At 42.5% G+C, this 26,025-nt stretch overlaps 1 protein-coding gene across 1 annotated transcript in view; it reads right to left on the reverse strand.

The window, feature by feature from the left end:
- NTN4 (netrin 4) overlaps nt 1–26,025 on the reverse strand; it is a 77,292-nt gene that overhangs the window by 19,512 nt on the left and 31,755 nt on the right. Inside the window, exons 3-4 of the mRNA XM_019545069.1 lie at nt 12,861–12,987; nt 10,742–10,930 (exon numbers count right to left, since the gene is read on the reverse strand). Of these exons, the coding sequence (XP_019400614.1) occupies nt 10,742–10,930; nt 12,861–12,987 (316 nt within the window). The remainder of the gene's footprint in view (nt 1–10,741; nt 10,931–12,860; nt 12,988–26,025) is intronic.

Raw genomic sequence — 26,025 nt, forward strand, 5'->3', positions numbered from 1 at the left:
CCGGTGGGCTGTGGGGGAGGAGTAAGGGGCATAAGCAGGGCCAGGGGACTGGGCGGGGGGAGTGAAGGGCACCAGCAGGGCTGGGGTTAGGGGAACTGAGGCATCTTTAATTTTAAATCACAGATTTTAGGGTTTTTTATCAGAGAATTTGGAAGCTTTTTTATCAGAGAATTTGCAAAATTTTTTATCAGGAAAAACTGGGCTCCCTGGTTATTACTCCCAGGAAGCACAGCAGGAGCATTTCAAAATAAATATTATTTCCATCTCCTGAAATTTGATTTTTGATGAAAAAACAAACTCAAGATGCTTATGGAAAGCTGGCACTTTTTATGCAAATATTTTCATGTAAACCAAAGCACAACTTTCCATGGGGGAGGGGTTGGGGTTCCCCCCCCACTTTGTTACTGTGGAGATAAGAAAAGGTTAGGTACTGCATACAGCATAACCAGGCTTTGCTTTAAAATGCTTATTGCTATGCACATATCTTTTAATCTGATCTGATGACATTTTTGTGGTTTTCAGGGTTTGACACACCTAAATTAGAGCTTTTAATATTAATTCATCTCTAATATTGGCAGTCAGTTTACAGTAGTGATGGTTGTTCCAGAATCGATGCCAAAACACTCCAAACCTTCTCCACCCCTGCCAGTCCCAAACTAATATAATTACATCAGATTAGAAGATTAAAACACCTCTTCACAAACTGCATAACTAGCTGCAGGCAGTAAACTCTAGTGTCTCTAATAACATTGTTTTCAACAGTGCTCACTGAGGCTTTCACACCTTTCTCTTGAAATCCATACCTGACACCTGCATCCAAATGCTCCATTTTCTTATTAGATGTAATGGATATTTATGACATTCTTCAACTCCTTTACAGGAAGTAAAATCATTTACCTTCTTCAGGTCTCTGGCACTCAGTGGAATAATTTTATGAGCAAGATAAGTGGGTTGACAGTTAAGTCAACAGAGTTCTGTTTCCTTCATCCAGTGATAAATCTGACCCAGTACACTACATTTTAGTTACAAGTTTTTCACATTTCTTCCATAAAAGGTGCATTTTGGAGACTGACTTCCACAGCTTAATGGATTCCTCCCATCTTTGTGGAGGTTGGATCAGAATACCCTTGAAATCCCTTCCAGCCCTATGATTCTGCAATAACATAGGTAGATAGTTGCTAAAATTACATCTATGAATACTGTTATGAAAGATCCAATATGAACACAGGAAGAAACTGGACTCAATTAATGGCAAACTCAGTTAATTTTATTTTCTTAATTTCCCTTTTACAGCCAGAAAGACTCATCTTTTCAAAGACATCTCAATCTTACAGTTGCTTGCCTAATTTGTTATGTGTTGATTTGGAAGCAGATGCAAAACTATTTTCTCCAAAAACCCTAGCAGTGAAGCATTCACGTGTGTTATGGGGGCTGTAGCTCTGACGCAGGTCTCAGGTATAAAACTTCTTTTCATTACTGAACTGAGGTAAAGAGGCTTTTGTGCAGGTCAGTTTTGTCACTGGAAGCTGATTTGCCAGTTATATAAAGAGAAACTACAAGTTCTCAGTCTCCTCACTTTCCCTAGAAAAGAATTTTTTTTTTTCATTTCCTGAGGGTTAAGGGGCATAAAGATTATTCAAGCAATGCAACAACTCTTCATCTTAACTAGGATGCTCAGTTCTGCAGTGGTACTTCAGTAGGGGGCATGGCTACCTGGTGATCGACTTCCTGTCGATTCTGAGCCAGATAAAAACCCAGGATGATGTTCTAGAGCAGGGGTTTTCAACCTTTTTGCACCATGGTACCCCCAGACAGCCAGACATGGAGCAATGTACCCCCAGTCACCGAGCGGAGTGGGGGTGGGGGGTGGCAAGCAGCTCGACGCCAGTTGGTGGCAGCCAAGCTGGTGGTGCCTGCGTGGCAGCACAGGATGGTGTGTGATGGTGCTCCATCCCTGCCCACTTGCATGTACCCCCTAGAGCCATCTCAACTACCCCCAGGGGGTACATATACCCCCAGTTGATAATCCCTGTTCTAGAGCCTTACAGACCCTTTCCCAGGACTTACTCTTCTGGATTTGGCCAGACCAGAATTACAAAAAAGAGAAAGGGGGGAAAAGGGCCATTAAGTCCACATCAGGCTCAGCCTTCGATGAGACTGTATAAGCACAAAAGCCAGCTATGACTAAACTCACCAGGAGACCAATCTGTCTCTTCCACAGATTGTAATGTAATATTATGAAGAGGCCAAGTTGCATCAGTGTAATACTGTATACAGGTTTCCCTCAGTTTATGTGGTACATGCGTTCCTGGAGAATGGGGCATAAATTGAATTCACATAAAGCGAACTCATTTTACAATGTGACAAATAGGGATAGGTTCCCATGCTGGTGAGGGAGGGAGTGAAGCTGGGACTATGGAAAGGGCAGGGGGAGGGGTGCCGCTCCTGGGGCTACACAAGGCGGCAAAGCAGAAGGAACAGGGCAGCACTTATCCCAGCCCCAGCTGCAGCGGCCCCAGGAGCGGCCTGTACCAGGGCACAGTGCAACCCACAGGGCTCTGCCTGTCCCCACCCACCCCAGCTCCTGCTGCAACAGCCCTGGGAGTGGCTGATGCCAGCTGCCTGTAGCTGCTGGGCTGCACCATTCCTGGGTGCAGGCAGCTAGCATCAGCCGCTCCCGGGGCTGCTCCAGCATGGACTGAGGTGAGTGTGGACAAGCAGAGCCCCGGGCAGCGCAGCACTCACTCCAGCCCCAGCTGCAGGGGCTCTGGGAACAGCCAGCACCAGCTGCCTGTAGCCACTGGGCTGCACTGTGCCCTGAACCCCACAGGGCTCTGCCTGTCCCCACTCACCCCAGCTCCTGCTGCAACAGCCCTGGGAGTGGCTGATGCCAGCTGCCTGTAGCTCCTGGGCTGCACCATTCCTGGGTGCAGGCAGCTGGTGTCAGCTGCTCCCGGGGCTGCTCTAGCACAGGCTGGGCTGAGTGCTGTGCCCTGTGCTGCTCAGGGCTCTGCTTGTCCGCGCTCACCCCAGCCCGTGCTGGAGTGGCCCTGGGAGCAGCCGACACCAGCTTCCTGCACCAGGGCACGATGCAGGCCAGAAGCAGAGGTGAGTGCAGACAAGTGGAGCCCAGGTGAGGGGGGGACAGGTGGAATATGGTGCAGCCCAGCAGCTGCAGGTAGCCGACGCCAGCTGCTCCCAGGGCTGCTGCAGCTGGGTCTGGGGTGAGTGGGGCCATGGCCTTTTCCCCTCCCCACACAGACTTACCTGCTTGGGCGGGGGGACGTGTGTGTGGGGCATCTATGTTGATCTCATAAGAGTGAATTTACCTTGCATATAATGAATTATGGGTCTAAATATGCTCATCGCATAAGAGAGAATTTGCATATAAAGAACCCACATAAATCAAGGGAAACCTGTATAAGAGTGCTTAGTATTCAGTGGGCATGTCTACACATGTGCTTTAATGTGCAGTAGTTTATTTTACTGACCTTAAAGCATCGTGGCAAAAACTGTGTCAATACACTAAGGCACAGTAAAATTAGGCTACTGCCCATTAAACATCACTAAAAAAGCATGTGCTTTCACTACTGTGCATTAGGGCAGCTTAATGTGCATTTAGTTATTACCTCACATTAGAGGTACTAAATTTAATGCACAGTAGCAAAAGTGCATTAACGAACGTGTAGACATGCCTAGTAATCACAAAATGCCATGCAAATACAAACTAATGATTAAGTCTCTGCTTGGGAGGTGTTGAATGGGTTTAGAAGTGAAGTCTTGCCCCTGTTGAACCCACTGGGAGTTTTGCTGTTGGATTTCACCTTCAGATCTGTGTCATGAATGGAGAACTTCATATCTCAAGCTGCTGGTTAACCTTTGGTAGCACCAAATATTTACCCTTAAAATCTACAGTGTAAAAGCAAGAATAAACCTAGCAATTATAAAAACCCAACTTATTATCCCCAATTACACTGTAGCTGAGACTTAAAATTCCATGGGGTATTAAAAAAAAAGAAAGAACCGGGGGGGGGGAGGAAGGGGAGGAAGGAGTCTGTGAATAACCTTCAGCCACATTATTATTTTAAATGATAGAATGCCCTGTTTTATCTAGTACACACCTATTCCTGAACAAATATTATATACTGCTCACCTGAAAGTATCTTTAAAGTATTCTTAAAGATTATGGTTTAACGGCTCCTTTACCTATGTTGACCTTGGTGAGTTTTTTTAAATGTTCATTGCTACTCTGTTGTTGAACAATGCTGATGAATTGAACCAGTAATAAAAACACAGAATTCCACAGTTTTCCTGTTCAAAAAAAGGTTATCAGATAGGTCCCCTATAACCAAAAGCCATGCATGAGACAGTACTTAGGAACCTTTCATGCCCTGACTATAATCAATCTTACACAATTTTATTTAAAAGAACTACCTAACTGGACCTAGGTGAAATATCATTAACCCTTTAGGAGGACAATTCTCCAGAAAACCCTTGAAGTACCAAAACATTTCATATGTGATTTATGTCTTTCACCTGTGACACTAAAATGGCTCTGACTCCATTCCTTCACCATGGTTTTTTCCCCAGAGATGTGGGCTCCCCTTTGTAAGAAGATTGGAGTGGCTGTGTTGAAAGCAACAGAGCTCAGGTTGGTATTACAACAGTGAAAATAACAAGGGCCCCTGTTGGAATATGGCCACACACCCATTTTAGTTTTTATTCTGATTGTCTTGTAAAATGGGAACCTTTACACAAGACCCTTGAAAGGTGAACCGCGCTACTGACTTAAGGTGTCCATTGTTGCTTGGTGAGAATGGCTGAGAGAGCTTCTATACACAGCTCTGGCTAGGGATTATGCAGATAGGGAGGAAGAGATGGGAAAGAAAAATATTGAGAGGGACCTGTAACTATGAGGGTGTCAAGAAAGACAGCATATAGAGGGAACTAAAAGTTTTCCTGTCCCTTCCTGCCCACCAATAATTAAATTTGTGAGTTATATGTTATTCTAACATTACCTAAATCTTCCTAAAAACCGTTTAACATCTAACAATATTTACTCCACAGGGCTGCAAAAGCACTCCATGTATCTATTATATATTGAAATAACAATAGCTATTTAGACACTGTAAATGCAAAAAGGGAGCTATCCATACTTTCTTGCTGCAGTCAGTGCTACCTAATGGTTCTTTTTGAACATATGTTATTTTCAGATTTTAAATATCACAGACTTCCTAAATATGGAGAATTCTTTAGTTATACTGGTGCTTTTAGGATGGGAATCCCTAGCTTTTGTTAGGATGAAGGACTTCTTAAAAGAAATGTATTAGTGAAGTAGAATGTTATGGGTCAATGATTTATATATAAATGAAGAAAACTGACATGACTATGCACCAGTGCTTATATCTACCTTTGTGTCAGTAAAATATGCATTGATCATAACATCTGCATGTATGTGCTTCCTACCAAGACTGTTAGCTAAGCCAGGTTATTAATAGCTGCTTAGGATTTGGTGTTAGTGGCATATAACTAATTCTGTGTTGCACTTATTGATTGCAAACTTTCTTCGATCTTTTTCCCCCCATTAATAGTTTTCCATACGAATCTTTATCTCCACTTCACAGTGGAACTTTCCAATAATCCTGCTTGTGTTCTGTGTGCTAGAGCCCAGCCCAGTAAATGATGATCCAAAATTCCTGAACTTTGATTCACTTTGTGTCCTTCCCAATTTGGACAAGGTCTGCACTAAAATTATTGGAGCGGGAGGACTAAGTGATATGCTCTTTGTATAAGATTTCATTTCAGACCCAACCCTGACCAAGCAAAAGCTGATACAACCCACTCCTTCCATCTCCAATGCAAAGTGTGCTTCCTTTATGGTAACCACAAAGGCCACAGTAAGTTTCCACTGCAGTCAATGTCAAAACCTCGTTTGGCTTCAAGGGCCTAGGAAAAATGGTATTTTTCTTATCTTAGGTCAGCTAACATGTGGCAACCAACATGAGGTAAAATCCTAGTGAAGACAAACAACAGTAGTATAAAAATAGTTTAGCAGGTCAAGGTAAACCTTAGACTTCCCCCACAATGTTTATCTTGACTTGCTGTTATATGTGGAAGCAACTTTGTTTTTACTGGGATTCTGTATACCTAGCATTAGTTACCTCCCAAGCCAGTCTTTCCTTTCTTCCTAACAGAAGTTCTTGCTTTTACACTGTAGATTTTAAGGGTAAATATTTGGTGCTACCAAAGGTTAACCAGCAGCTTGAGAAATGAAGTCCTCCATTCATGATACAGATCTGAAGATGAAATCCAACAGCAAAACTCCCAGTGGGTTCAACAGAGGCAAGACTTCACTTCTAATCCCATTCGACACCTCCCAAGCAGAGACTTAATCATTAGTTTGTATTTGCATGGCATTTTGTGGTTACTAGGCATGTCTACACGTTCATTAATGCACTTTTGCTACTGTGCATTAAATTTAGTACCTCTAATGTGAAGTAATAACTAAATGCACATTAAGCTGCCCTAATGCACAGTAGTGAAAGCACATGATTTTTAATGATGCTTAATGGGCAGTAGCCTAATTTTACTGTGCATTAGTGTATTGACACAGTTTTTGCTATGATGCTTTAAGGTCAGTAAAATAGACTACTGCACATGTGTAGACATGCCCACTGAATACTAAGCACTCTTATACAGGTTTCCCTTGATTTATGTGGGTTCTTTATATGCAAATCTGCTCTTATGCAATGAGGGAGGAGCATGATTCTAACTTGTTTTTCTGTTAGTGGATGTCAGTCCATGGCCTTGAACCTAGGGCCTAGCCTTGTCTGGCATAGCAGCTCACCCCAGTCTACCACCTCCCCAGCAGAACAGTGGGGCAGACATGTGGCCAGACCACTCCATCTGGGCCTAGGCACATTCCCACTTTCTGCCACCAGAGTGGCTAGCCAAGGCCAGCTAACTGGCCTTCACGCACAAACTTCTGACCCACAAGGGAAGTGTCTGCAAAAAAAGGTGCAATCTTTACCGAGGCTGCTGCACCCTTGGATTGTGCTGCTACTGGCTGACAGATTCTCTAGATACCTGATCTGGCTAGCCTCCTGACCTTGCATTCTGCCTGACCTAGCACTGGCTTCAACTCCTGGATACCTGACCTGGCTAACCTGACCTCATACTATGCCTCACCCTCTGGATCTCTGACTCAGTTCCCTGGACAGATCTCCTATCTTCTGACTTCCTGGCTTCTTCTGACTTTCAGATTATCCCCGGAACTGGCTACCCATGGCCTGGCATGACAGTGGGAGCACAAGAAAATGCAAGTGTAGTGATACAAGTTATAATTTACAGATACTCTATAATTTAGAAGAGTTGAGAATTGAGAAGTGGTCCCTCAGTTAGATAGTAGCTGTTAGAGAGAAACTAAGGGTCTGCAGAGGTTGCTTACTGCTCCACAATTAAAAGTTTGTTGTTTAGTTCTTTTCATTCATGTATGCCTGTGTTTATTGAACCCAGTGATTACATGTTGTGAGGAATAGTGAATGAGAAAGAACCTGAAAGAATTAGAGATCCAAACTGAAACAGAAGCTGGAAACTGAGAGCAAGAGGAACAATGCAGCCACGTGGAAAGACAAAAGTAAGTGATCTTTCTGCAGAGTTATAGTCAAAGCAAAAGGACAGTTAGTCATGGAAATTTTGTAACCTCCATCTTCCCTTCTGCTGTCAGGCAATATAACAGGGAACTGGAAGGCGTTTAGACAAAAGGTCTAAGTGGTACCAAGCAGCCAAAGGGGTAGAAGAGACAAAGTCAAATCATCTGTCTTCTTGCATACTGTCAGGGAGGAAGCCCTAGCTGTTTATAACACCTTTACCTGCAAAATGTGCAGTTAAGTGTAATACTATCCACCTCTGAGGAGTAGTGCATGCCAAAAAAGCAATCAGGCTATTGAAAAAAACAGATTTTTTTTTGTAAAGACAAACAATGGGATAAAAGTACATGTATATTGAACTAAAAAAACCTAAGAACTGTCCTTGTAGGAACTTGACAGAACCTCTGATTAGAGATTATTATTTGTGGCACTGCCAACACTTCATCAAAAGCTATTGCATGAGGGAAACTTGTCTCTAGAAAACACTATCCAAATGCGCAGGGCAGCTCAAACCAAGAAGGCCCAGGTGGCAGAGCTGACTGCACCAAAAGGGGTTCTCTATATGGTAGGCAGTGCAGTAAGTTTTTTTTTGACACTGGGAGATCCTGGTGTCAAAAAAATCCTGTGGCAGAAAAAGCTGCTGGCCAGGCTCCTTGTTCCCGATCACTGCTACTGGAGCCCCAAGAGGCCTCCAGAACCCCAAGTAAGGATGCTGGGGCCAGCCCAGGTGCTGGCCTCAGCCTCTTCTACCTCAACCCAGGGCAACTTGCTATGCGCTCCCAAGGGACAAGTAGAAGCAGCACAGCTATGTGCCACTGCTATTTGTCCCCAGGGAAATGCACATGTATGTTTGTCTAGATGTGCCCACAGATACTTACTAAAAGAGCTGCAGAAAAGGGGGAATAGGAAAGTAAATGGTGAAGACTCACTTCAGGGTGATGTGCTAGTAACCTCTCCTCTGTAGATGGGCATTAATGGACTTTGGGGTTAATTTTTGTAATTATTATTATATTGAGGGAAGATATAGTGATAAAAGTTATAGTTTAGAGAGACTCCCTAATTTAGAAGAGTTTGGAATTGGGAGATGGTCCCTCAGTTAGGTAGTAGCTGTTAGTTAGTTGGAGACAAAGGGTCTGCAGAGATTGCCGACTACTCCATAATAAAGTTCATTGTTCAATTTTTTTGATTCACATATGCCTCTGTCTATTGAACAAGTAATCTCTATAGCATGTACATGTCCTGTATAATGAAAAAAAGGATCTGATATCATGGATGAGGAACTAAAGTATACAAGCAGCAGTGGTAGTGGCTAAAGAGGCATTAAGAAAATATTAAGAAAATAAGAGTGAATAAATAATATGAAGTATACGGATTACAACAATAGAACTATTTACATGAAGGATTAAAGCCACACACATTTTTTAATTTACTGATAAAAGAATCAGGTGTGTAAAATGTACACGGTACAGTACAAATGAATTAACTGAATAATAACTGAACTTAATAATTAACTGAAATATAAGAAAGAGAAAGGTTGCTCTGATAGATTAGTGGTATACCAAAAAGTCACACTGGAAAAAACTATTGACGTGACAAGGTTGAGGATAATTTTTTTTTATACAGATGGTAGACAGATGTAGAAGGATGCAGACAGTTTGAAAGTCTAGCACAAAGCAACAAAAATGGTTAGGGGCCTCAGAAGTAAGACTTATGAGGAAAAGCTGAAAGAACTAAGGTTATTTAGTTTGAAGAAAAAAAGACTGAGGAGGGATTTGATAAGAGTCTTTAAATACCTGAAGGGTGATTACAGAGAGAATGGAGATGGGCTTTTCTTTGTGGCTGTAGGGAACAGGACTAAGAGCAATGGCCTTAGGTTGCAGCAGGGGACGTTTAGACAAAAACTGATGAGGGTGACTAAGCAGTGGAACAGGCTACCTAGAGAAACTGTGGAATCTCCATTCTTGGAAGTTTTCAAAAACAAGTTAGACAAACACTTGGCTGGGATGGTTTAATTAAAGATGATGCTGTCTTGAGCAGGGGTCTGGACCAGATGACCAAGCATGGTCGCTTCCAGCCATACTTTCCTATGATCCTAACGTCTGCCTGCTATATGTCTCATAATGAAGCCAGGGATGGCCACAGGTCATATTCAATCAGAGTGTAGTTTCAAAGGGTGCTGCCTATTTATCCTGCTCTAGAAACAGATTCTTAGTTTTCAGAACACTTTGTGAGAGACGGGAACAATTTCCTTTGGAACAACTCCAACAGGATGGATGCAAGAATCTATCTTCTGTGTGTGAAGATACTGCACTGCCTTACGCTCTGTTATATGCGTTGTGTTAGTGCAGTGAGTAGTACAGTTTACAGCTGTGTAGCTGTGCGTATTGCTTAACCATTATATTCAGCTGTCAGTTGTGTGCCTGTTTGTGTGTCTGAAGTCTTCTACAATGAAACACAAATTTTAAAAATGTTGCCAGGAGATTTTTGCTTTCAGATCTTTCATTTCACTTGGGAGATGTTTCATTTCACATATAACAGGGTCACGCCCTATAGACTACACAGCTGAGAAGACTCATTATTGTCAAGTTTTCTGGAATAGTACACATGCTCAATTTTTTTCCCTTCAGATCCACCTGTTTCCAATAATGTCAAAGAATTAGTATGGATTTGAGGGGTTTTTTTTGGTTAATTCCATCTGTATTTAGCCAAACCACACCCCTTATGGAGTCTCTGCCAATTCTAACATAGAAGATGTGCAGATGAGCAGCTCTGTTCTCCAGAAATAGCAGTACAATGTTGATGAATCCTCAATTAAGTAAAGCGGCTGCTGTCAGCCCCTTCAACATACAAAAAATTATAGGTGTCCACAATGTAGGGCGATCTAAAGCATCTGCTGGTCCCTAGCATAACAAACCCTCTTGTTCTTAGCAAACAGCCTACAGAACAAATGGAAAGATGATGAAGCAACTTAATTGTCTAGAACTTATAGACCACTGACAAAACAACAAAATGAAAGACAGGAGGATCTTTTCTTCTTGTCCTTCACTCACTTACAATGGCCACTTTTTATTAGTGATTTAACACAGACTTACTTTTGCAGGCATCTGGAGCCGAGAAAGGCCTTCTGAGATCTCGGTAAAAGCCAGGCTTGCAACGTTGGCAGTGCTGTCCTTCTGTGTTGTGCTGACAGTTATCACAGACTCCACCGCTGCGATTTCCTGATGCTAGCCACACACCCATGTCAAAGTGACACGTGTCAGCATGTCCATTACATTTACATGCTAGGATCAAGCCAAAGGAAATAAAAGTTTCATTACAAAAAGGAAAGGTGGCAACATGTAGAAAAATTGAATACGAATGCTGGAAAACAAGTAACCGGAACAGCAAAGAAAATCAAATGTATGTATCAATGTACTGTTAGTGAAATGCTAGTGCTGATATAACTAATTATTTGAGAATCATCCAGATAAAATGGATGCTCTGTTAGGAGGCCATTTATGAGCCCTGAACTTGAGTCAATGCATCAGGTATTAATAAATGTGCAATAGTTTGCTTTTGTATTTTCTCTCTTCGGTGAGGTCCTTTAAACTAACAGAATGAGCATTTATTTTAACTTAATTTGACTCTACTCAGGGTCAGAAGATGTGATTTTGAATCTTACAGAAAGTTATATAATCAAAATAAATGGGCTCTGGCATACACTGAAGATCGTTGCCAATAAAAAATAAAATGCAAAAACTCATTTGGGGGAGAATATGATAAATACAAGAGCAACTGAGAAACTGAGGGTGAGGATGGTAACTTGGCAGAAGATTTAAAAAATACTGTAGTTTAAAGCATGAATCTTGCACATACCCCTGTTCTGAGTTTTCTGGCAATTGTTCTATATTACTAAATAAAACACAAGTTTCTTTCAGCTCACCCCTCTACCCACCACTCCAGCGCATTTAAGTCTGTCCTAAGTTTTCTCCAGGGCCAGGGAAAGTGGGTCCTGCAACATGAACAGTGGCAAATCTGAGCTGTTTCAGACAGGGGGAAATACAGGCATTCTAGAGAGCCGTATGGCCCTTCTGGAAAATACCCTATATATATAAAATATTAACCATTAGAGAAATAGACTTTGAGTCCTACAGTGTCCCCACTACAGTTAAGGTGCAACTGCAGTAGGACAGAGGTCAACCTAGCTGCAGCCCATCCTAGAAGCAGGGTCAAAACACGAGGGCTGGGTTTGCAGCCCACCCTGAGCTCCATGCTGCTGCAGCAACACTGCTATGCATACCCCAGCTAGCCAAGTGGAATCTTTCAGCTGTGTCCACATAAGCTATAGGCACACCTTTGGCTGCATTGTGGTAATCCCCTAAGACACATTGGATTTGATTTTTCCAGGGTCACTCAGTGCCTGAAGCTGTCACCGATTTCAGTTTGGATTATGAATGTTCAGCACATCTGCATTTCAGTCTTAGGACTCCAGCCCCGGTTAGGCTCAAGCATCCAAAGACAGCAAGCTTTTTTAAAAAACTGACCTCAGTCTTTAATATTTGGATCATCAAATACTGTTATTTTAAAATTGCCTGGAAATACTGAAAGTGTCAAAATGAAAACCTCCAAATATACATACATCTTTATTACTATCTGTTGTATCTTCTAAACCAGAGGTATCAAATTCATCAGGCCAGACTGGACTCACAAACCTGCCCTGCACACTGGATTCAGCATACAGGGCTGGTCCAAGGCAACTACTGCATGTAGTGGGTTCCCTAGACTGGGTCCTAGCAGTGTACCCAAGGCCTGCAGGCTGTATTTTTACATCCTTGGTCTAAACAGCTGTTAGTTGTAATTGGTTTATTCTCGTACACAAAAGGCAAAACATGAAAGGTGAACATATTAATCATCTGTAGTGATGTCGCTTATCCAGCGTCCAATATTTTTTGGTAATCTGCACTATGCCCACAACAGAAACCAACATCATGAGGAGTTGTGCTTGGATTCCACAAGGATGCCAAAAATCGAGAGCATTTTCTCCATAGAATTTACATGAAGCAACTTCGGAAACAGAGCTGCTTCCATGGTTTAACCATGCAGTGTGCGGTGATCTTGATTTGCTACTGTCTGTCATCCTGCTGTTTACTATCTTTCTGAAGCATACAGGGAAGGTGTGCAGTAAGGCATTTTATTTATGCCGACAGCCCCGAGGCACTTTTAATTACTTACATCGGCACTCTCTCGGGGCTCCGGTTTTGCCATTTGCAGCCTGCCAGGGCTGGTCGTTGTAGAGTGGAGCACAGTGCTGACAGTGGAGGCCTGCTGTATTGTGCTTACACATGCACTTTCCATGGACCTAGTAGAAGGAAGGAGAACCAGGATAATTCACAACAAAGACTTCAAACCATTTGGGGTAAGAGTTTTTATCTGTGCTTATACAGCTCCACCTACAATGGAACCCAATGCTGAGAAGGATATCTGAGGACTATTGCAAATAGCAAATCACTGTTAAACAACAACTGGTAAAAAGAAAAGGGGTTGTGTAGCATCTGCTACTGGATCCATTAGCTTGGATGTAGTCAATAGGTAAATAGTTTGTAGGTATGCTTTCAGCTGTGTGCGCGCGCACACGTAAACACATACTGTATAATCACATCACATGCTGTTGTGATATTCATAGGTTTTTGGTTGTGAACCAGATTTCCAGTGGAGACTAGGTGAAGCCAAAATCCAGCCATCTTTAGGAAACACCACAGAATCTTCCTCTTCAAAAAGAGAAAGAAAAATTCCACCCCAGCAAGAGAATCACACTAACAGTGATACTCCATCTATAGACCCACCCACCTCCAAAATGAGGGAAAAAATAAAAATAACTCTTTTAAAAAAGAAATAATAGTCCTAAAACAAACCTATTTACTGACTCAAGTATGGAACACACCCTAAGCATAGTTTTTACTCCCAAAAAAGTGAAAAGAGAGAGAGAAGGTATGAAGTTCACTAGGGTCTATTGCAAGTGATTTATGTGGCAGGTGAGCAGATAACATAGTGATGGGCAGGAGTATAAAACTCTCAAGACTGACAGACATACAGAAAGATGGATAATTGATGTGTACAATCATTTTGGTAGCGTATTCTCTCTGTAGGTCTTGGTTATCATAAATACCAGTCATAAGCATAAATACACAGTTAGGTCCAGATCTTCAGCCCTTCTGATTGCTCTGTATCACTCCAGTGGTGGATAACAACCAGAAAACTTAGGTAATGACTGTAAAGGCAACAAAGCCAGCTCCGTATTAACTGTCCTTCTGCTCTCATGGTGGTCTGGTTCCCAAGATGACAGGGACAACTTAGGTACAGCCCTGAATCTGGTGTCTAAACTCAAGGATGGGCAGGAGCTCAGACACATGCCCCATGCCTAATGCTCGTATTGACTACCTGTAGGCCTCTCCCTGCTCAGTATCTAGGCACTCTGATTCGATCTTTGGAGGCACTCAGTTCTCTCCATTGTCTCTATGTGGAGCCTAAGCACCCAATCCTGTCAATTTGGATCGTCTTAGGGGTAAGGCATCTAATTTTAAGTTTTGCAATGCCTAAGTGGAGATGCTAATGAAAATCACTTGAACTTTCATTAGCAAGGGACAGTCTAAACATTAAGGGCTAAATTATTTGCTGATGTATCCCTATGGAAATTGATGCTAACACCAGTGCAGAATCTGACCACATGGATCTTTAATATGATTGAGAGCTACTAAATTGCACATGCATACCCCAGCACCACTGAGGACCCTTTCTACCTTCGAACCGGATGCCACCCAAGAGACAGCAGTCTCATCACTACCATCTTCCTTCTGGGTTCTCAATGTTTAGCTCATCCTGAGCTCTCCATAGGAGCCTAGCAGGGGAGCACTGCTGAAGTATCCAAGCCATTTCTGAGTTTCATTGTTCAAGGCAAAATCAGCGCTTTCAGCAGCTTCAAGCCTCAGCCATGACCAGACTTCCAGACCTTAGATCTGTGCAAACCTGTCCATGCCTGGGATGTTTCTAGCACTGTGTTTTCTTAAGTGTCCATTCACCAGTCTAGAGAAGTACTGTTTGTGAACACTTAGTGGAGGAGATACATGCAACAATATAACAGAACTATCAACTGAAACAGGGAACGGTTAATAGCTAAATCTTATTGCAGTAAAAGAAATATAGCAGATATTTGACCACTCTCTTAAATCCACTGGAGTAAGAGGGTTGAGTAGTTGTATGGTTGGATATTTTTGTTGAGTTAGTGTTTCACTGGAAACTGAGAAGAGGACATTTTTAAATGTAATTGTCCTGACTAAAGACAGGCTGTTGACTGGTCCCCAATCTTCGTTGGGTTCCATATTTAATTATTTTTCTACGGTGAGCTGGGTTCATCTAGGATTTAAATGTTGAAATTGCAATAAACATAAAATACAGGATCCAACTACTACCCCATCTCACTTTTGTGAGCTGGATAAGTATTTTCTCCCATCTATTTAATGAGGATAGTGAGGCAAAGTGACTAGTGATGCCAAAGCCTGCTGAAGGCCCCTAGGGTCAGGTTATGATAATCTTACAGTAAGAAGTAACTCAGTAGGAGTATTTAGGGAGTGAGAAAAAGTTCTATGTGAAGATAACACCTTCTAGGCCTAAGTGATTTGCCCAAGATCACTAAGGGAAATCAGTAGCCAGAAGCAAGACTGCAGCTTAAGAATGACTGATCTCAGGCAGTGCTCAGTTGAATATATCAAGCCTCTTTCTGCAGACTGCACCTTAGTTTTAATTTTACTAAATTGACAGTGGCATTCAATGGTGATAGTTTTTCTGTAGGGAAGATATGACAGTTGCAAGTCTAGGTTAGTTCAAGAGCAGCCTGTTCTGTGGAATCTTTTTGCAGGGTTTCTTTCATTAAATATTGCTGTCATCTCAGATGCTGCAGTACAGGCCAGGTGAACTGTAAGAGACTGCAGGTGTTCCTCGCTGACCTCTGATTTATGTGAGGCAACTTCATCAATCATCCCTGAGTAACATAAAACAGTGCTGATGATCATGCTGTTATAAGCAATATGGAGCTTTTGGAGTGCTTCTGAGCTTCTACTTGATAAAAATTGGTAAAGGCTTCCTGGGGTATCAACTGAGTCAATCACGCAGAAGTTTGCTTTGTTTTGTTTTTAAATAAAAATGTACTGAGAACACCAATATGAAAATCAATGTAAAACAATGTTCAAAGCACTTCAAGTGAGATTCCTTCATAAGACAGGATCCAACTGCTACCCCAGCTCACATAATCATTTCAGTGGTTTCTGCTTCCTAAAAGTGAGAGTTGAACAATAGCTTATTACCTGGCTTCTCTCCACCAGCTATGCTGAAAACTATGCAGAATGGAAGCTAATTTAGTTAACAAGCTAGCTCAGTTTATATGAATTAAAGTGATAAGCTACAGCCATCAGCCCACTTTGGGCAGCTTTGTACTACTTTACTCAAAAGCCAGCTTCACTGGCTAGCTGCACCTGGTTTTACGGCTGGTATTGCAGCAGCAACGCACACCAGCCAAAGTGTCCTTGAGAATCTGGCCTAAGATCTAGATACACTCTTAATTACTATTGTAAGATGTACCTTAAACTCTGTTTCATTTGTGCTTGTATAAGTATGCTCCTTCTACCTATACTGTTTGTCACTGGAACCTGCAGTAAAAACAGATTCTGGGGGGAAAAATGTGCAAGTAAACATAGGACTATGGCATAATCCTGAAATAAACTAAACAGAAAAAAGCTTTGAACACACTGTACACAGCTCGTACTTAGAATGCCTGCCCCCACACACAAACATGCAAGCGAGCTTTATGTACATAGTGTTCATCTCAAAAGTGCCTGCCTGTGTTATTTACTAAGCCCACCTTCATCAAGTAGTCGTATCTAATGCTTGACAGGGAATTTAACAAAGTGCTGACATTTCTGTTGATAGGTGTATATGTGACTTTTTTGTTCATCACTTAGTTGTAAATAGCTTGTCATAGCTCTGGACCATATTTGTGTGAAACAAATACTTGAGGATGTCCTATGGTGTTCCCAACATGACTTGTATCAACATTTCCCACCACAGCAGGGTTGACCACACTTACAGAGTTGCCATCATAGAGGACATTCTGGTTTCTCTTTTTTCAAGAGAAAAATAGAGGACATCAAAGGTTTCATACCAACAGAGGATAGAGGACAACTGGACTTGTTTGTGATGGTCACCCTAGCTTTAGCTACCACCACTAGTTCTCCCATCAGCTGAGGCTAATCAGCAGCAGTTGGTTGCAGGGAGAACTGGTGGCAAATCAATGGCCATGATGCACAAATACCCTCCTCTCACTCAGAAACCTTTTGCACCCCTTCAGAAGGGCATACCCCACTGATTTATACAGTTCAAGGGGGACGGAGCCACCCAATCCATGAATGTATGCATTTGGTGGGGGAAAAGCAAAAGGGAGCCTGGGAGAGAAAACTGTGTATTCCATAGCTAAAGGACCTGCATCTCCTGGATCAGGATTGGGCTTTTAGCATGAATGTGCAGGACTTTTGCAGCCATACCACTACAACTTGCCTGACTGTCTGTTGTCAAGCTAGTGCATAGAGCTTTACAAACACATACTGTAGGAGAATCACTTATTTAGAGATAGGTTGTAGCTTGGACCTCACACCTATGCAAGACAGGCACCTATGTAAGACACTCTCTAAGACCCTCTCTACCCAAAAGAATTTGTGTGCTCACTTCTCTCAATCAGGAAGGTAGAGTATGGGTGGGGAATGAGTGCAGCTTAGCTTCACATACTTCACCTGTAGGCCAGAACATTTGAGCTGGTACTTGAGGCATAATAATTCACTGTCACTCCTTGCTTCTCTTCCAGAGCAAGAAGGAGACAGGGAAAGAGTTGTGTTAGAGGTGTGCAGCAGTCTCTTGTTGGACTGTTGCAGGGGTACATACCTTGCTCAGAGATGTGCTTAAACCAGGGGTGGGCAAAATGTGGCCCATGGGCCACATGTGGCCTGCCAGGCCATTCTATCTGGCTTGCAGGGCCCCTAAAAAATTTAGAAAATTAATATTTATCTGCCCTTGTCTGCCTGTCATGTGGCCCTCAATGGCTTGCCAAAACTCAGTAAGCGGCCCTCCGCCCAAAGTATTGCCCACCTCTGGCTTAAACCCATAGCCCAGTCTTCTAGATCAGTTCTTTCCTTGCCATTAGCCATACAAAAGAAATATGTGGTAAATCAATCAGCCACCAATGAATGAAAAGTAAATCATAACAATGGAACTAAACAGCAGTGACAAATATTGCAAAGATTCACGTGCTCATGAATTTCAGAGAGAGATCCTACACTGCCTCAATGAAAAGGACAAGTGGACTTAAAGCATAGCACCCATAAAATTGCATATATTAGTATTTTATAATATTACAGTGTGTTGACATAATATGAAGAAAGAAGGGGCAGAGATAAAGAGTAAGGCTCTAGTGTCCTATTAACCAAATACTTATCCATTAATATGGCTTATATAGTGAGAATGTAAACTACTGAATAACTTTGCACTGAACATCTTAATCTGTACTTGAACTCTAAAGAAAGCTTCTCTTATCGAGAAACTATGGGCAATAATAAAATAAAGATAGGGATGGTAAAGAGAGACTGGTGTGGTTAGAGGATAAATAGACCTTTGTTTAGAAGTTTTTCTGAATGACTCCACTGGACACATTCCTTGCTCTAATTACGCTTACACTACCTTTTAAGGGAGTATTCAATGTTTTAGCATAAGCAGTAAATGATCAGGGCTACCAGCATGTGTGAGAACAATTTATACAGTAAGGACGACACCAGCTTTTTTATGAGCTTTCAGATGTTCCAGTGATCAGTACCCTATCAATGCCAGATTCTGAGTGGCACCCACTACTTAGATGCAGTGGAGGAAATGTGGTGGAGTAGAGGTGCACTTCCTGCACTACTGTTTTCGACTTGGTTGTCTGATCTGGTAAGCTTTACAATGAAGAATTCAAAAAATAAAAATTACTGGGGTAGGGAGAGTGGTGGTGCCACCCTTTGTGGTAGGATTATTTCTCACTAATCCATGACTGCAATTATGGAGAGAGAAAAAGTCCTGCTTATGCATCTGATTAATCATATATGGAAGTTTTTAAAAATATATAATGGAACTCCTTCTGCTGCCTGATTTGTTCAGTGTCCAAGATGAGGAGAAGCAGTTTTTATTAGAGATTTTCTGCCTTTTAACTACCCCTGATTTTAAGTCTGTGTGGTCCTGGGCAACACTAGCATGCACATTCATGTAGGCAGGTAGGAGTCAGAGTTCCTAGCGCTGATCAGCTGCTCACAGCCAGGAACAGAAATGACACATGCTCAGAGAGGGAGAACACAGCTATGGACAGGATCAAAGACAAAGCACTAGTCCTCAGCTCTGTACTGACAGAGGGGGAACCCTTTTTCAGGACTGTGGTGACCTTTCAAAACAGTTGACAAGAATGAGGATCACAGAGGAATTCTTCTGTCTCTTCCAGAGAGACAGAATGGGGATGAACAGTGGGAGAAAGGAAACAAAAAGGGAATGGGGAAAAGAATAGAAAGACCAAGGAATGGAACTGCTATTCCAGCCAGGCTGCTGCTGTGCCTGTTTCTCAGAACTAAACAGGAAACACTAGGTCCTGGTGAGTGTATTTGTTTTCTCAGATGACAGAAAAGGCTGCGACATATACTGGCCTGAGCCACCTGTGCGACTCAATGGACCAATACTATCAGCTCCTCCAATGTGGCAAAGTGCACTAGAAAACCTACCCTTAGCCCTGTAGCTGAAAAGGCTTTCCTAATACCAAGATAAAAATATCTTCCTTTCTAAGACTCGTATTGGGTGCTTCAGTCCTGACTTTGCCCTGTACCCTAAATAATTTATTTCTTCTCAGTGGGTCATTTTTTCCCTTCCTTCAAACATTTCCTTACCACAAACACATTGTTACGCAGTCTCCATTTTCAAGACTTATCATAATTAGCTCAATAAGATTTGAACTGGGAATGCTACTCTTCAAAACCCACTTGGTTCACTGGAGAGTGGAAACTGTTATCATTTGACTGCTCTTTGATGGCCTGTGCAATACAAGTTTGGTTACCTCTATCTAATTTTGTATGTCTTTAATTTTCCACTTCACAAAAACACTCCCACAAGTGCACTAATTATCTCATTGGTAATTTCAGGTTTAAGGCCAAGGGCTGATGGGCACAAAGACTATTACTATAATAGAGAGTGTCTTGCCAGGTGAGGACAACAGTGTGGAGAAAACTGCACTGTACAGTGTTTATTCTGTTCATAAGCAGAGGATTCTAGACTTCAGAGGGAAGATTTTTAAAGATAATTAGGTGCGTAATTCTCATATGTCTGAAAGACCCCAGTCAAGATAAAGATCCCATTATATAGTGCCTAATGCAAACACATAATAGCAGAAAACTGCCCCCCCCAAAAAAACCAGTTGTCTAAATAGATTAAATAGGCAATGCACGGAAAAGCAAGCAGTCTTTAACAGACTACCTCTTTAAATTACCTGATACATTTTTAAAAAGGGAGATAAATCTGACTGGAAACTATGGAGTTATTGCCCTCCTTTCCATTACTGGGAAGATCTTCACTCAAATTCTGCTGAACCAACTGCTCCCTCTTGTTGAAGAAATCCTTCCTAAGGTCAATGTGGCTTCAAACCATTGAGAAGCACCATGGGCATGATTTCTGCATCCTGGCAGATCCAGGAAAAGTGCAGAGAACAACACCAGGAACTGTATATGGCCTTTATTGACTTGACCAAAGCCTTGACTGTTAATTGTAAGGCTCTACGGAAGATCCTATCAAAGTCTGGCTGCCCAGGGTAATTTATCACCATCTTAAGACTGCTTCATGACCAGATGACTGCCTCCATCCTCCGCTATGGAGCTTTTTGCCATTTGAAATGGTGTCAAGCAGGGCTACATGATTGCACCATTTTTGTCTTCCATCTTTCTTGCAGTCATCAAGATGCCCTTCTGTGACCATCTGCCACATGGCATTGGCATCAAGTACAGGATGGACAGGAACCTTTTCAATCTCTCCCACCTCTGTGCCAAAGTAAGTTTAGCCTCAATTGTGGAACTTCAGTATGCCCATGATCGTGCTGTCATTGCACATATGGAGGAGGACCGACAAATGGCCGTTAACTGCTTCTCTCAAGCTTACCAGTGCCTGGGATTGAACCTTAACATCAGAAAAACAAAGGTACTTCACCAGCCTGCTCTGGGCCAATCAGCTCCCCTGATAAAGTTCCTCATTACTGACAGAAGCTGGAGAACGTTGACTACTTTGCATACCTCAGCAGCCATCTCTCAAAGAAGGCCAACATCAATGAGGCTATCCAGTTTAGGATTTGATGTGGCCAGCTCTGCCTTTGGAAAACTGAATCATCATGTGTTCAATGATCATGACGTCAGGACTTGTACAAAGCTCCTACTGTATAAGCCTGTGGTAATCCCAATTCTTCTCTATGGCTGTGAAGCGTGGGTGACCTCCAGGAAGCACCTGAAAAGCCTGGAATGCCATCACTAGTGCTGCCTCTGGAAGATCCGTGGCATAAAGTGGAAGGACTGTTGCACAAATGCTAGTTTCCTCACCAACACTAATACCACCAGTATGAAAGCATTGATTATTCAACATTAGCTGCGGTAGACAGTGCACTGTGTACATGCCTGATGTATATTTACCAAAACAACTGCTATACTCCCAACTCTGCCAAGGGCAAAGGACACGTGGGGGCCAGAGGAAACATTTCAAGGACACCTTCAAGGCAAACATTAAGAAATGTGGCATTGACGCTACAAATTGGGAAAACTAGCCTGGGACAGGGCTACATGGCAATGCCTTGTGAGAGAACCTACATTCTACTTTGAGGAAAACCGTCTTGCCCTGGAGGCAGAAACATGACAGAAATGGAAGGAAAAGAAACAAGACTGAGAACTCCATGGTCCAACTCTCCCTTTAACCACTACCTGTGGCATTTGCCAGAGAGTCTGCTATTGTGGCCATCAATGGACTCATTTACAACCCTTTACTTGATCCGTGGGAGTGATCATTCTTAACTGTGAGGGATCACTGCTGCCACCGACAACTCTATAACCTGACTTTTTTCCCCGCAATCAATGGGAGTCAAGCTCTCACAGCTCTAAAAATCTTGCCCCATGTCCCTCTATCTGCCCTCTCTCTATAGCAATAGAATCAGTAACAAAAAACTGTACTCTCTTAATTTCCCTTCAAACTTCAGCTCTGTGAAGAAAACCTTTACATTGTTCCAGATTTGGCCTTCAAGATTCTTATGCAGTGGAGGAGGAGGAGGTAAGTATCAGCCAAGTTTGGGTTGACAGCTCAAAAGGCAGACAGATATTTTATCATGAAGGTATATTTTAATGCTTAAAAACTGAAAAAAGAAAAAAGGACAAGAGGAGGACAGTGAAGTAGAGGAAAGAGTGGTAGAGGAACAGGAATAGTTACAGGCTTAGTCTAAGATCCCTTAGTGCCAATATCATACATATAAGAACTGTAAAATCAGGAAGACAGGACTTAAAACAGCTGTGGAATTGAGACAGGTCTCTACAGTGGTCAGAAAAGTAAAACTGCCAATAAATTGCTGCTAACCATGGGGCCCAATTCAGCAATATATACATGGTTTCCAATGATTTTTCTAAAAGACATGTTCCTTTCAAGGCAGAGTTTGGCCCATTCACATCAATAATGAAAGGAACATATCTGTTTTTCAACATGATTTCAATTTCCATTTGCGACTATCAGGTTTATCCATTGGGGACCTTTATGAAGGACTGTCAATTCACAAACCACCAATTACCAAAATATTTAGCTCTTTTAAACATTCTCCCAGCTGCTAGATTCATTGAACCAGAAATTCTTTTTCACACTATTTGTCATTTTGTCATGCAGTCTTTATATCCCAGTTCTCTTTCGTACTGTTTCCCCTTCTAAGCTTGACAGCCCTGTCACAATGTCACTCATTGTGCTACACAGTGCAAACAGTGCTGCCAAAGTCAACCTGCATAAGAGAAACGAGTGACAGATATCTTTATACCTAGACAGTTGCTAGGGCATGCTTCCTTCCGTTGCCTTTTGTTGCTGAATTAATACCGTCCTGTGCTTCTTTTCAGCTTGCAAATATACTTGTTTTTGATAAATCTTGTAAAATACTTTATCATCTATTATGTTCCAGAATATACAGTGGCGAGAATGAAAAAAGGCCTATATTCAGACATACTAGGGCTCCTGCTACTTGTTGCTGTTACCTATTAATTTATTTTATAGTAGCAGCTAATCCTCACTCAGGACCTAATACAAAACACAAGGAAAGATAAAATCCATGTCTCTTTTTTGCAGGATGAGGAGCAAGATGCAATTGCCAAGTAAAAAGGTTTACTGTCACATGTAATGAATGAAACTGTGCTTGGAAAGTTGTAATACATAAACAAATGTGCCACTTTTATAAAGTATGTTCCCTCACTGGAATTATTTTACACACTCTCTTTTTCTTTCTCCTAGACAGTTTATTTAGGTTGCTATTACTAACTTAGCATCATAGCAACTTATTTGAGAGAAAATTCTGGTCCTACAACCACTTTCATTATTTATTAAGGCACTGTCCTCCTTGGCACCTAAGCATCATGCAACTAAAGTTACTGTTGTAAGTGTCTTTAATACCTTACATCTTCCCTTGTTCTTGTTATGGAATAAAGAGTGGAGAGCAGTGCACATGTGTTGTGTGGTTTAAGAACAGATTCTTATGATTCTATTGATTTCATGGGGAGCCTGGCAATTTATACTAGCTGCAGATCTGCCTACTACTACCTAATCCAGGGGTGGGAATTATTTCAGGTAGAGTGCAATTTACCCAAAAGTGGCTCACAAAAATATCTGAAAGGGTCACAAGCAAGTCCTAGAAAAATGTGGAAAAGCATGGGTTTCCCTTGCAGACTGGCAGCATTCCAGTCTGCAAGGAGCTGTTTGGGGTGATTGGAGGCAGTGGGCACACATGCACGTGGCTGGCATCCAGCCAGCCAGGGTCATGGGAGCAGCCCCAGCAGCTGCATGCAGGTGCGTACGGGGAAACGGGGGTTGGAGGGCCAGGGCTTTGGGATTGTCTGGTTGCCTTTACTTGCAGGGGCAGGGTGCCTGGGAGATGCTCCGCAGAGGGCATGTGGGGCCATGACCAGGCTACCTGGTGCAGCACAGGAGCCCCAGCCCAGGGCAGAGGAGCTACCACAGGCCTCCCCTCCTCCTCCCTCCAGTCCGTGCTGGGGCTGGACTCACTTTGCTGCCGCCTGCATGACTGGAACTACTGCAGCCACCATGCTCTGGCCTGAGTGGAATGGGGGCAGCTGCGAGCACTGTCCAGCAGTCTGGGTGGGTAAGGGGACCGTGGGTTGGAACTAAGGGCACCGATAGGGCCAGGGGCCTGTGGGTGGGGAGTGAGGGGAACTGGAAGACCTGGGAGGGGCTGTGGATCAGGAGTGAGGGGCACCAGCAGGGCCAGGGGGCTGTGAGTTGGGAGTGAGGGGCACTTGTAGGGCCAGGGAGCCATGGGTTGGGAATGGCCAAATGTTTACAAATGGGTCCGGGTACAAAAAAGGTTGAGAACCACTGCTTTAGGCTGTAAGGAGAAGTATACACCAAACAATCCTATTCATAAAGTGATCAAGCTCCATCTTATATCATGGTCCAAGATGCACCTGTTTAAACAAGTGCTTTCCTAGTGGATGGTTTGGTTGCTATTGGCAGCATCTGGAGCCTAACTGTTCGAGACCATAAAAGGAAGCAGAAGGGAGGACAACTAGACTTCTGTAATGGTTATTCCTTGCACAGGAACATTTATGAAACAGTGCCAATATTACGGTACTCAGAAAATACCTCTGAAAAATATTCATCCTACAGATAAAAACAGCCTATATAAAAGAGCTAGATAATATTATTTTAAGTAGCTTATATTAAGTATCTGAATGAAACTATCTTCCATGAGCATGAATAAAATAACCTAAATAGGCTTTTTTCTCTCTAATTTCCGTGACGTTTTTAAGAATAAAATCCTAATAAGCCTTTATGGGGTAGATTACTTCAAAGCTTTTTTTTTTTTAAATACAGCATGTGTGTAACAGTGTGGCAGTCTGCCAGCTCAAGGAGCCTGTAGGCAGTCTGCAGGCTGGCAAGGGCTACAGCCCAGCTGTGGGCAGTGTAGCTGATTGCAGCCCGGAGTGGGGGGGAAGGGGGGGGGAAGGAGCCAGCTGCCTCAGATAATTAGCTGGGGCACAGGAAGTTAAAACAGCTTCTAAGGAAAGGAGCTGGGGTGAGGTGAGAGTTAGGCTCCTAAGTGGAGCTAGATAAAGGCAGACAGTTGAGAACCTGAGATTGAGGCTCTGAGACCTGGTGGGCCTGCTTAGGGTAGAGCCCAAGGACTGCACCTGGAGTGCTTTTATCCTGAGAGTCAGACTGTGAAGATGACCATGGGATGTGGAGAGATTGTGAGCAAGGCCAGAGATTGTGTATATTAATAGAGTGAACAGATAAGGGAAAGGGAGTGTTGCCTGGTGCCAGTAAACCTGGACCCAGCTACTCTCTGTAGTCAGTGAGAAGACCACAGGTTATTTATTTACAGTGATAATTGCTTATATTGATTGTGTCCTGCTGCGAGGGAGTTTGCCCTGGAAGAATAAAAATGGTGTAAAGATCCTAAATAAAACCTGAACGACTGAGTGATTTAATTAACCCCAAACCTGATACAAGGTGCAATAAAAGAATGTAAACTATGGATCTGAACAGCTTTCCTTTTGTAACATGTATTACTGTAGGCAATTCATAAAAATCAATAGCTCCACTTAGATAAATAATAATTGTCAGTACGAAATTGATAATGGCTTGTCTTCTGTTAGAGGCAGGGTTGATCTACACTGATATAATTTTGATAGATATATTACCTAGGTCCCACTCTGAACTTTACTTACTATTTGTTAATGATAAATATCAAGTAACTGAAGTAACCCTTCAGTTGCATGAACCTTAGCCTGCATGTATCAAAGTCATGGAAGTCCTTGATCCTTGGAATGAAATATATTTCTACTTCTAAAACCAAACAAACCTAGTACACTCCCATACAAAGTTCTGTCTTATTATTCTGTCTACCTATTAACATGATCATAACTTTTCTACCAGCATGAACATCCTCTATTTTAAAATGGAAGGAGCTAATGTCTTGTCGCAGAGCACTTGGGTGCCCTGTGCCTGAAACAGGGGTGGCTCAAGAGAGGCCCCTAGCGGTGAGAAGGGGGAGGCG

The sequence above is a fragment of the Crocodylus porosus genome, unplaced genomic scaffold, assembly GCF_001723895.1.
Source record: "Crocodylus porosus isolate Cpor-Errol unplaced genomic scaffold, CroPor_comp1, whole genome shotgun sequence".
In the NCBI taxonomy this organism is placed as follows: domain Eukaryota; kingdom Metazoa; phylum Chordata; order Crocodylia; family Crocodylidae; genus Crocodylus; species Crocodylus porosus.